The 13,312-nt window shown below is 41.7% G+C and overlaps 1 protein-coding gene across 1 annotated transcript; it reads left to right on the top strand.

Annotated features, from left to right (window-relative positions):
* Positions 1–10,374: 10,374 nt before the first annotated feature.
* Positions 10,375–11,759, top strand: LOC308247086 (ribosome production factor 2 homolog; the record flags this gene model as incomplete). Its single annotated transcript, XM_080665604.1, is given in 3 exon segments — positions 10,375–10,480; positions 10,937–11,623; positions 11,626–11,759. Coding segments are annotated over 3 exon segments (927 nt in total).
* Positions 11,760–13,312: the final 1,553 nt, after the last annotated feature.

The raw sequence follows: 13,312 nt of genomic DNA, 5'->3' as shown, positions 1-13,312 counted from the left end.
CTTCTATGAAGCCAGCATCACCCTAATACAAAAACCAGATAAAGACAACACAATGAAGGAGAATTACAGGCCAATATCCCTCATGAATGTAGATGCCAAAATACTCAATAAAATTCTAGCAAATAGGATCCAGCAGTACATCAGAAAGATCATACACCATGACCAAGTAGGATTTATCCCAGGAATGCAAGGATGGTTCAATATCCGCAAATCAATAAATGTGATACATCACATAAACAAATTGAGAGATAAAAATCACATAGTCATATCAATTGATGCAGAAAAAGCATTTGACAAAATCCAACACCCTTTCTTGATAAAAACTCTCAACAAGGTGGGAATAGAAGGATCATACCTCAACATCATAAAAGCTATATATGATAAACCCACAGCTAACATCATACTCAATGGGCAAAAACTAAAACCATTTCCCCTAAGAACAGGAACAAGACAGGGATGCCCACTCTCACCACTCCTGTTTGACATAGTACTGGAAGTATTAGCCACTGCAATTAGACAAGAAGAAGAAATAAAAGGCATCCAAATTGGAAAAGAAGAAGTAAAGCTGTCCTTATTTGCAGATGACATGATATTGTACATAAAAAACCCGAAAGACTCCATCAAAAAACTAACAGACTTAATAAATGAATTCGGCAATGTAGCAGGATACAAAATTAACACCAAGAAATCTATGGCATTTCTATACACCAACAATGAACTTACAGAAAGAGAGACTAAAAAAGCAATCCCATTTTCCATCGCACCAAAAAAATTAAGATACTTAGGAATAAACCTAACCAAGGAGGTAAAAGACCTATATGCGGAAAACTACAGGACACTGAAAAAAGAGATAGAGGAAGATGTAAACAGATGGAAGAACATACCATGTTCATGGATTGGTAGAATCAACATCATTAAAATGTCCATACTACCCAAAGCAATCTATAGATTCAATGCACTCCCCATTAAAATACCAACGGCGTATTTCACAGACCTAGAAAGAACTCTCCAAAAATTCATCTGGAATAAAAAAAGACCCCGAATAGCCACAGCAATCCTGAGAAAGAAGAATAAAGTAGGAGGGATCTCAATACCAGATTTCAAGCTGTATTACAAAGCCACTGTCATCAAAACAGCCTGGTACTGGCACAAGAACAGACATATAGATCAATGGAACAGAATAGAGAATCCAGATATCGACCCAAACCAATATGCGCATTTAATATTTGACAAAGGAGGCATGAGCATACAATGGAGTCAAGACAGTCTCTTTAATAAATGGTGTTGGGAAAATTGGACAGATACATGCAAAAAAATGAAACTAGATCACCAACTTACACCATACACAAAAATAAACTCAAAATGGGTACAGGACTTAAATATAAGACGGGAAACCATAAAAATACTAGAGGAATCCACAGGCAGCAAAATCTCAGACATATGCCAAAAGAACTTTTTCAGTGATACTGCCCCTAGGGTAATGGAAGCCAAACAGAAAATAAACAAATGGGACTACATCAAAATAAAAAGCTTTTGCACAGCAAAAGAAACCATCAACAAAACAACAAGAAACCCCACTGTATGGGAGAACATAATTGCAAATGGTATCACTGATAAAGGTTTAATTTCCAACATCTACAGGCAGCTTATACAACTTAATAAAAGGAAGATAAATGATCCAATAAAAAAATGGGCAACGGACCTAAATAGAAGCTTTTCGAAAGAAGACAGAAGGAAGGCCAAGAGACACATGAAAACATGCTCAAAGTCACTAATTATCCGAGAGATGCAAATCAAAACAACAATGCGATACCATCTCACACCTGTCAGAATGGCTATCATCAACAAATCAACAAACGACAAGTGTTGGCGAGGATGCGGAGAAAAAGGAACCCTCGTGCACTGCTGGTGGGAATGCAGACTGGTGCAGCCACTGTGGAGAACAGTATGGAGTTTCCTCAAAAAACTGAAAATGGAACTCCCATTTGACCCAGTAATCCCACTCCTAGGAATATATCCTAAGAAACCAGAAACACCAATCAGAAAGGATATATGCACCCCTATGTTCATAGCAGCACAATTTACAATAGCTAAGATTTGGAAACAGCCTAAATGCCCATCAGCAGATGACTGGATCAGAAAACTATGGTACATCTACACAATGGAATACTATGCTGCCGTAAAAAAGAAGGAATTACTACCATTTGTAGGCACCTGGATGGAATTAGAGAACATTATGCTAAGTGAAATAAGCCAGTCAATGAAAGAAAAATACCACATGATCCCACTCATTTGGGGATAATGAAAAACATTATAAACTGATGAACAAAAAGATAGTTACAGAGGCAGTAAAGCATCAAACAGACTGTCAAATTACAGTGGTAAGGTTAGGGAGAGGTGGGGGAAATAAGAGATCAACTGAAGGACTTATATGCATGTATATAAGAGTAACCAACGGATGCAAAACATTGGGGGGCGAGGGCATATATGGGAGTGGGGTGGGGGTGGGGGGCAATGATAAGATATGTACACATATAATACCTTAATAAAAATTTGAAAAAAAAAAAAAAAAAAAAAAAAAAAAAAAAAAAAAACATACTATAATTCTGCTCCTACTTACATACCCAGCACGGTGAACTCATGTGTTAAAAGACATGTATAAAACTGTTCACAGCAGAGCATAAAATCTATAAATTGTGGTATGAAATGGATAGAATAGAATAGATGAATCATGGTTTATACATTCAATGGAATGCTATACAACACAAGAATAAACCATCTATTATTACATGCAACAACACAGATCCGTCTCACAAACATAACTTTGAGAAAATGAGTCCAGACACACAAAATACTTTATGATTCCACTTACATAAATTTTTAAAACAGAACGTTTATCTATAGTGCTGGATGTCAGGATGGTGAGCTATGGTTACCTTTAGAGGAAGATAACCATCAGCTTGAGGAGTGTCCTGTGTGGTGGTAATAGTCTTCCTTGACCCATGTGCTGGCTACATTTTTACTTTATGAAAACTCACCAAAGTTTAACCTAAGATCTATGCACTTTTTTTTGGAAGTATGTCATACTTAAAAATAAAGTTTATTTTAAAACGGAAAAGGACATAGATTGATGACAGAAAGACAAAAGCATATGACATGACATGATTGGTATGAAGAGCAGCTCAGTGTCCATAAGTCTGACTGTGAGGGAGATTGGTCTGGCTGGTGTGGAGAACAAAAGCTGTGTGTGCAGGGAGAGGAGGAGCGGGGGTGGGGGACGTGGGGGGAGAAAGCTGAACTTATTTCTTACAATCCTTCCTCAAGTCCAGAAAGGGATTGGTAGTGACTTAAAATAGTCAAAGGAACAGAGAATTAAATTTCAAGAAGAATGAGAAGAGGCTTTGGTCTGTAGTATGAGGAAGGCAAAGGAGAGTCAATGTATCCAGTCATGGTTCCCGCCTTGTCAAGGGCTGATGAACAATAAACGTTCCGCTGCATTCTTGTCTTTTTAATGTTGCCCATGATTAAATTGACTAGCTTAATACATCTAAACATTTTATGTAATATCCTTAAATGCTGGGTGCGAATGTAGCTGGAGCAGTTTACACAACTGCAGAATTATTTGCTGGAGCTTACTGACCATGACATGCAAATGCATGAATCATCAGATATAATCCAGTATTTAGTGATCAGCTCCTATATACTCAGGCCCTGGGAAAATAGAATAAAAAAATAAGATGTTTAGGTCCTCTAAGGAGCTAACAGCATACAGGGAAATCAAAGGCTACCATACAAAACCACTGAGTGAGTATAAGAATACTCTGTGAAGGACTAACATCCAAGCATCCATCAAAGGCTATCTGCTATGTGAAGGAACCATGGGGTACGTCAGCAGGAAACATCTGAGGGAATTTTCTTGACAACAGCACTGGAACTATATACATCATTATGTTATAGTCATATTTAGACCATTTATGGTATGAAATGCAGGTTTTTGCATTTGGTACGGGGACTAATTATTATTTTTCAACCGATGCAAATAGGATATGAGCATGATACCCTTAAGCAAAAAAAAAAAAAACATATGGCTCACATAACATGGATGTTTCTGTGTATTGGAATTCATCTGGATCCAGTCTTTCTGGCAGTATTTTTATTTTTTTAGATATATTTTTATTAATGTCAGAGAGGAAGGAAGAGGGAGAGAGATAGAAAGATCAATGATGAGAATCATTGATTGGCTGCCTCCTGCATACCGCATACCCCCTACTGGGGATCAAGCCTGCAACTCGGCATGTGCCCTGATCTGGAATCGAACTGTGAGCTCCTGGTTCATAGGTCAACCCCAAACCACTGAGCTACACCGGCCAGGCATTTTGGCAGTTTTTAAATGAAATGGAAGGTCAGTAACACTTTGGAGCTCCATGGGACACCCCTTACTGATCATGTGACATGAAGAAATACCCATTATCTTACTTTAAAATGAACATTGAACCCTGGCCAGTGTGGGTAAGTGGTTAGAGTGTTGGCCCACTGACCAAAGGGTCGTGGGTTTGATTTCCAGTCAAGGGCACATACCTGGGTTGCAGGCTTGATCCCTGACCCTGGTCAGGATGAGTGCAGGAGGCAACCAATCAATGTGTCTCTCTCACATCTATGTTCTCCCCCCCTCCCCTCCCCCTTCGCTTCCCTTCCACTCTCTCTAAAAAAAAAAAAAAAAAAGAAAAAAAATCAGTGGAAAAAATATCCTCGGGTGAGGATTAACTAACTAACTAACTAACTAACTAACTAACTAAATAAATAAATAAATAAATGGAGCAATTGAGCTGGTACTAGCTATAAGAATCAAGATGGTTCCAGAAGCCCTAACTGGTTTGGCTCAGTGGATAGAGCGTCAGCCTGCGGACTGAAAGGTCCCAGGTTCGATTCCGGTCAAGGGCATGTGCCTTGGTTGCGGGCACGTCCCCAGTGGGGGGTGTGCAAGAGGCAGCTGATCGATGTTTCTCTCCCATCGATGTTTCTAACTCTCTATCCTTCTCCCTTCCTCTCTGTAGCAAATCAATAAAATATATTTAAAAAAAAAAAAAAAAAAAAAAAAGATGGTTCCAGAAGTAGTAAGATTTCCACTCAAAAGCAGCAAAACAACTATTAGACACAAGAGTCTAGCTTTGAGATGAGCATCTGGGTTTTAGTGCCCCGGCATACAGCAAAGATCAGGAAAATGGATTCTTACGTAGATAGAAGAGCTCTGCAGACATATGTGGGAAGAGTCGCCATTAGAAAACACCGGGCTGCCTTTTAGTGGAGGGACTCAGAGTATTAAAATTGGAAGCATTCATGTCCATATCATCTCATCCGTTCCCTCAACAGATATTTATTGAGGATCTGTTCGCATGCCAGGCACGATTCCAGTCCTTGGGGATATGACAGTGAATAACATATAGGAGGGGTCTACTTTCAAATAGATTATATTCTAGTGCAGAGAGAATATAGACTTGAAAACAAATATGTAAATTAAAGGGCTCTAAAGAAAAAATAAAATGGCAATGGCGTGAGGAGTGCCTGGAATAGGGTAGATCCTTCCACCAGGACTGCTGGCCAGGCCACTCTGTGGACCCCAATGATGAGAAGGAGGCAGCCCTGAGATGGGGCACAACAGCACAGCTTGGAGAAGCCTTGCACCTGCTGCTTACAAGTAGCACGGGGAGTTTACTTGACTGCTCCTGTCACCAGAGGTTCCTGGGGAAGACCTGTAGCCTCTGATGTATGCTAATGGATGCACTGGGGTCTGAGGGGGAAGACAATTAGAGAAGCTGTGCAAAGTCAGCATTGCCCTTGCACTCTAACATGTCTGAGGACAACCTATCCAAAGACACGCCCGGCTGGAACCTGACAGGCACATGCAGAGCAAAATAACCCCTGAATCGGCTATGACTGTGCCGCTCCAACAGTGCACTGAAACACCCTTACCACCGCAACGGCGGGAATGTCATCACACAGCCTCGGGTTTCAGGGGAAAGAGTCCAGACCCAGAGTTTGAGGACTTGAGTTCAGGTGTGGACTCCACCTGTGAAAACAGTGTAAACTCAGACAAGCTGCCTGATCTCTCCGAGTCTCAGGTTCTTCGTCTGCACCAGGAAGAATGGAACTGAGACCACAGAGTTACAGAGTTATTGCCATGATGACGTGAAATCAATAGCTATAAAAATCCCAAAACAAAATGCAAATGTTTGCACCAGAATTTATTCGTCCTGAACCTGACCCAGCCCCACTGTGGATGGACTAGCCTCTTAAATACCAGCCACAATAGATAGACCCTTTATATCCTCTCATTCCCTGTGAATTGCCAACCAAGAAGAGCTGACTGGCATCTTTATTTTTTAAAAAAATATATTTTATTGATTTTTTTACAGGGAGGAAGGGAGAGGGATAGAGAGCTAGAAACATCGATGAGAGAGAAACATCGATCAGCTGCCTCCTGCACACCCCCCACTGGGGATGTGCCCGCAACCAAGGTACATGCCCTTGACCGGAATCGAACCCGGGACCCTTCAGTCCACAGGCCGACGCTCTATCCACTGAGCCAAACCGGTTTCGGCCTGACTGGCATCTTTAGATGAAGCATCTGCCTCTGGCTTCTCTCCATAAGGATAAATTAAGTCTCAATTTCTTGGTCCAGGTGCTGTGTTTATCTAGTGCATCATGCACACATCCAGGGCATGATTCCATTCAGCCCGAAGCAATTCACATTAGAAATATTCGAGCCACACTTCTGTCCATTCACCTCTTTTTTTCTGGGGAGTCTGTGGCCATTCCTGACTCATTCAGTGCTTTCAAGTGTAAGGCAGGAGAACTGCGGCAGGGATGTTCCTTGTGATGGTGACCAAAGACCATAGCAATTCACTGTGCTCACTGATAAATAGTCCTACTGTGGTCCACACTTTTCTGGTTGCCTATCTTCCTCTAAGTTTTTTTTTCTTTTTTTCCTCTCTCTCTTCCTTCCTCCCACCCTCCTTACTTCTCTCTCTCTCTCTCTCTCATAATATGTATTGCTTTCCAAAAAATGAATCAAAGGCTACCCATTTCTGAAAGCTAGATACACATGGGCAGTGCACCTTTATAATGATTGTTACAAAATGACTGGAATGCAAAGAATGGAACCTCCATAGAAGCTTTAAACCGAGTATGAGCGAACAGTGATTGCAGGCTACATGTGGCCTACCCAGCTTTATTTAAGACTCATGATCTAATGGCAAAGCAAAAGGAATCAGAGAGAAATGGCTCCCATGGGCTCCAGGTGGTGGCAGGGTTATTCCATCATAAAACGAGTTGAGTCCTGGGATCTGGCTCTTATGAGAAGTTAAGGCATTCAGCTCACCATTCTCACCTGTATTAGTTTCCTATTGCTGTAAGAATTTACCACATACTTAGGGGCTTAAAATAACACAAATTTATACTCTTATTGTTCTGAAGTTCAAAATGAGTCTTAAAGGGCTAAAATCAAGATGTTGGCAAGGCTGGTTCCTTATAGAGGATCTAGGGAAAATCAATTCTGTCTCTTCCAGTTGCTAAAGGCTGTCAGCATTCCTTGGCTTGTGGCACACTACTACAATCTCTGCTTCTGTGGTCACATCGCCTTCCCCTTACTACCCACTCTAATCTCCTGCCTCTCTCTTATAAGGACCCTTGTGGTTACCTTGAGACCACCCAGATAATTCAGGATAATCTTTCCATATCAAGGTCCTTAGTTTAATCACATCTACAAAGTCCTTTTTGCCACATAAGGTAATATTCACAGATTCCTGAGATTAGGATGTGTACATCTTTGGACATCATTATTTCCATGATTGTTTGCCCGGTTCAAGCTGCCCTGACTAGTTGAGGATGCGAGGAATTGTCTAACCAGAGAAGAAAGCTCAAACTGGCTTAAATTGACAGAAGGTAACCATGTTTTCTTGTCGCTATTTCAATATCTTAACTAGTTCTTGACATACAATAGGTACTCAAAATGACAAGACTGCAATTGTCCCCCAATATGCATTTCACACTTTGTCCTTGGTCAATAGAATGCCCTAGTTTAGTTGAGCACAAGGTGTTTTCAAGTGCTGGCTCATGGGAGCAGAAGAAAGATGTACAGCTTCCAGACTATGCTCCTGGGGTGAATCAGTGAGCCCTTCCTCCCTCTCTCCTTCCCTTCCTGCTGGCTGTAACTAAGATGTGATCATGGGAACAGAAACCACTGGATTATTCCATCAGATGGGAGCCCTGAGCTGAGGACCAGCAAGGTAGGCAGAGCCTGGGTCCTCGACATGGTGCGACTGCCTGGTCTTCCTGGGACTGTGTGTGCTCAAACTATTTACAGACAATTAGAGAGCAACAAGCATCTCTCTTGTTTCAGCCTTTGTTACAGGAGCCAAGCTTGTGCCCTAATATAGTTTTCAATGTATGAACTTGATATCTCTCCACAGCTTTGCCACTAAATGGATATACGATCTTACATAGATCAGTTTGCCTCTCTGAACTTTAGTTCCTTTAGCTGAAAAATAGAAATGATAATCACATGTACCTCATGTGTTGCAAATATTAAACGAGAGTGAACATGTGGCCATCATTTGTGAACTCTAAGGCACTTTATAAATATAAGGGTTGAAAGATTAAAATGTAAATTCTGATTCTTCCTCAAACGTGCTTGGCTTTTTAACATTGTATTGTCTAAAAGGCTCTGCCAATTTTCTCATTGACTTTCACTTATTTAATAAGGTCAGCAGTATAATTTGTACTATAAATATAAACTTTTTTCTTCTAGGATTTAATAAAACTATTTTTATTTTGAATAGAAAAAGTGAGACCCATTAATTATTATTTTTCTGAATTACCCTTTGTAAAAATGTTTTCACCACTAACCTTTCCTTCTACCCTTTTAAGTTATTGGCTGGAGCTTCTGTAACAAAAGACAGATTAAAAGGAGAAAAGCATACAAATTTATTTAATATAAGTTTTATGTTAAAATAAATATAAGAAATGAAGACCCAAGGATCCAATTTGAGGTGAATATTTATATACTGAATTGGAGAGAAAATAGTAAATTCTGCAAGCATAACAAAACAAAGGGCTAGGGCAGAAAATGGTGAGAAAGTAATTAGCAAAACAAGCGTTAGATTAACAAGCTTGTTGGTACAGATTTTTCTATACTTTGACTTCTCACCTTTGGTGATAAGAATGGACATCTTCCATGTGGTGTTTTATCTCCTTCTTTCAGGAAGAAAGGAGCGGGGGTGGTCAGAGCACCCATCTTGCATCGGCTGTTTTTTAAGTGCTTTTAGTTCAAAATAATCCTTATGCCCAAGTGGCATATTTTGGGGTGGCACATTTTACCACCCTTCACTAGGCTTAAACTATGCCCATTCCTGTCAGTGAACGTGTGTAAGAGAACATGGTTACCCAAGTCCAGATTTAAATGGAAACCTGGAAAAGGGAATGTGAAAGGCTGTGTGCTGGGTGGGATAAGAAGCCAAGTTCCGGGAACTAGGATTGGTTGCCCAGAGTGGAAATGTGGTAAATAACCAAGGCTTTCCAGATGAAGAGAGTGGAGCACACTCTGCCCAGGGAGCCGGGAGCCAATAGCTCTGATGTTCTCAGTGATGCCTTGTCTCCCAGCTCAGACCCGGAGCTCAGTGAAGCCACCGTTTGAATTCCACATTCAGAATGTGCTGATAGCAGAGCTTGAAGGGCACAGATGGTATAGGGTGCATCTGGTTGCTAGACATGTTCCTCCAGGTCCCAGTGCTTCTGGGTGTGCCCTCAGGTTGGCTCTTTGGTTACTCTTATTCATTTCCATTCTTTCCCATTCTACCCTCTGTGGGACCTCAGTTGTGGCAGAAAACTGAGCACTTAGAAACCGAAGAAAGCGGATCATATTGAACTCCTACATTTTGGCATCAGCAGTCCTTAAGAAAAGGCTTTATCAATGTTTAATAGAGTGAACATATGGTCCCTTTTGTTATCCTTTGGTCTCCACACGTTTGTGTGCAAATTCACGAATAATCCTTGCCCTAGCTGGTTTGGCTCAGTAGATAGAGCATTGGTCTGTAGAATGAAGGGTCCCTGGTTCGATTTCAGTCAAGGGCACGTATCTAGTCGGCAGGCTAGATCCCTAGCCCTGGTCAGGGCATGTGTGGGAGGCAATCAATTGATATGTCTCTCTCACATCGATGTTTCTCTCTCTCCCCCTCTTTTCCACGCTTTCTAAAAATCAATGGAAAATATCCTTGGGTGAGGATTAACAAAAAAAAAATAATAATATATTTAAAAATTTAGCTTCTCGCAGTAATCACACAGTGCACGTGTGTTCGCGCAGCTCCGAGTGCGGTAGCGATGGAAGCTCTGGATTGGGTTGTAAAGCCCAAAATGAAAAGGGCCAAGGGATTCCTTGAGAAGAGAGAACAGAAACTCAGTGAAAATATTAAAAACAAGGGACCCAGTGCATGAATTCATGCACCTTGAAAGGAACTGTGGGCCGCGAGGCTGCAGTGGGCACAGGGGTGGGTCTCGGCCCATCCTCCTCGCACCCGGCCGGGCCCCTCCTGCCGCAGTCCCCGGTCTCCTGTCTGCCGGCAGCCCCACTCCCGCTGCCCCTGCTCCCACAGGCTGATGGCGTGGAGCAATTGGGGCCAGCACCAGCAGCGGGTGCGAGCACTGGTGGGACCGCGTGCAGGAGCAAAGAATTTTCAGTAACCACCAGAGGCTCGTCCTGTTGACAGTGACCAGGGCCCCACGTTGGTCTGGCGCCCCAGCTCACCTGCTCCACCATCCCACTGCGGCCAACGCCTGCCATGTTCCACACGCGCCCCCTGGTGGTCAGCACATATCATAGCCACCGATTGTTCTGTTGTTCTGCTGTTTGGTCTGCTTGCATTTTAGGGTTTTATATATATAGATGGCATGCTTATTAAAGGGGGAAATGCAAATTCAGCAGTCACACAAGTACTTAGAGATGTCAACGCATTGAAAAAAACACATGGCGTTCTGTATAAAAAGAAAAATACTATGAGACCATTTGAGGATCAGACATCATTGGAATTTTTTTCAAAGAAGTCAGATTGTTCTTTATTTATGTTTGGCCCCCATAATAAGAAGCGGCCAAATAGTCTAGTAATAGGTCGTATGTATGACTACCATGTGCTAGATATGATTGAATTGGGTATTGAGAAGTTTGTCTCTCTAAAAGATATTAAGAATAGTAAATGCCCTGAGGGAACAAAACCCATGTTAATATTTGCTGGTAATGATTTTGATGTAACAGAAGACTACAGAAGGCTAAAAAGTCTTCTTATTGATTTTTTCAGAGGCCCCACAGTATCAGAAATCTGCCTGGTGGGTTTAGAGTATGTCCTACACTTCACTGCACCGAATGGGAAGATGTGCTTTCGAAGCTGTAAGCTGCTGTTGAAGAAATTGGGTTGCAGAACGCCATGGATTGAATTGGAAGAGCTGGGACCCTCATTGGACCTGGTGCCGAGGAGGACACATCTGGCCTCAGATGACCTTTATAAGTTATCCACGAAAATGCCAAAAGCCCTCAAGCCAAAGAAAAAGAAAAATATCTCCCATGATACTTTTGGTACAACTATGGAAGGATTCATATGCAGAAGCAAGACCTAAGCAACCTACACACCAGAAAACTGAAGGGGCTAAAGAAGAGACCTGTAGGGAGGATAACAGAAGACCAGGAGAGAAAACCAAAGAGAAAAAAAAATTGATGGAACTTAGCCAATAACTCATTTCATTGTAGTCTGTTGACATAAAGAGAATTATCAAGCATCAAAATAAATAAATAAAAAATTTAGAAAATAAAAGAAATCCTTAATAAGGAATTAAATTTCAAATTTGCAATTCAGTGGTCACACAGACCTTTCTACTTTGGTGTTTGGCATATATGGGGCACCTTTTGGAAGCTGTTCCCCATGCAAAGGGCTGTTCTTCTGAGTGAATACCAAACTGGTGCATGCAAAGCCACCCATACACTGCAATTACACACTGGAAGCTCGTAATGGGTGCATGAGCCACTTCCTGTATGAGTTACTCAGCTTTATGCACAACTTTTCTCATTGGAAGGGCCGTGTCTTCTGGCTGTACCTTTAATAATGGTGATAATCATAATAACTGTAATAACGCAGCATTGCTTTCTAATTACAAAGAAAATTTCTCCTAAGGAGCTCACAGCACTTCACAGACATGATCTCATTCATTCCCAGAACCTCTCTGCACTGCCTGTTGGTCACTAGCAAACTCATCACACAAGATGGTCACATTCCACTTCTCAGTGCGCTCACAAGGCCAAGGCGGCAAGGGGAGCCTTCGCACGCCCCAAACTCTGGCCGAAACTTTCAGCTGTTTCTCAGTAATCTTTATGATTCAGCTTTAGCTATCAGTATCTAAAGCATCACATGCCGGCTGCACATCTATAGAAGAGAGGCTTTTCATGGTTTCGGAATATCCTTAGGAGGTGCCCCGATATTTGGAACACCCTGAGCAGGTGCTCTATATTCTCTGTGAATGGAGAGCCCCAATGCACACATCTCCTAGCAGCTAATGACTGGCTGTTGCTGCCCTTTCACAGAGTGGAGCCCTCCAAAAGGGGTCTCAGCCCACTGCCTCGTAGGCCAAATCTGGCTGAGAATGAGTTTTGTGTTTTTTATGGTTTCATGTATAAAATGGCTATATAGGTCCCTACAAAATATCTTCGATTTTGCCTCTTAAATCCCAGTGTCTAAAATACTCACTCTGTGGTTCTTTACTTTAAAAGCTTGCCAGGCCTTGCTCCAGAGAATGGGATTGAAATGCAAAGGTAGGGACGAGGGAGGTGAGCAGAATGGGTGGTTCCTGAGCTATGTCAGGGCCCAGTTGGGAAAGATCCTGATGCTAAGATTCAGAGGCAGTAATTAACCTGACAAAACAAGGTAAGGCCTGGCCATGATTTACTGGTGCTCCATATGCCCATTTAATTTCTCCGAGGGACTGTTTCTTGGGTCCTAGCTATACTTTTTCCAGAAGTCTTTCTGTGTATCTTCAATGTGGCTACATTCAGTGATAGTTCTTTGTTTCCTCTTGAGATTCAGATCTTCGAGCCATTGTACTGTCACACAATTGCTGAGATAATCACATGTGTGTATTTTTAACTGTATGTATTGCTTGTGTCTCAGCTATTTTATTTTTATCAGAAAAAAAGGATGAAAAGCTTAGCTACGACATACCTTGGAGATGTTTACTAGTCTTCACAGTCAGTGAATAAGCCATGGGTGTGGTAGTCTTG

This window comes from Plecotus auritus (genome assembly GCF_963455305.1).
Source record: "Plecotus auritus genome assembly, chromosome: 4".
Taxonomy (NCBI): Eukaryota; Metazoa; Chordata; class Mammalia; order Chiroptera; family Vespertilionidae; genus Plecotus; species Plecotus auritus.
This window is presented reverse-complemented; position numbering and strand designations above follow the sequence as displayed.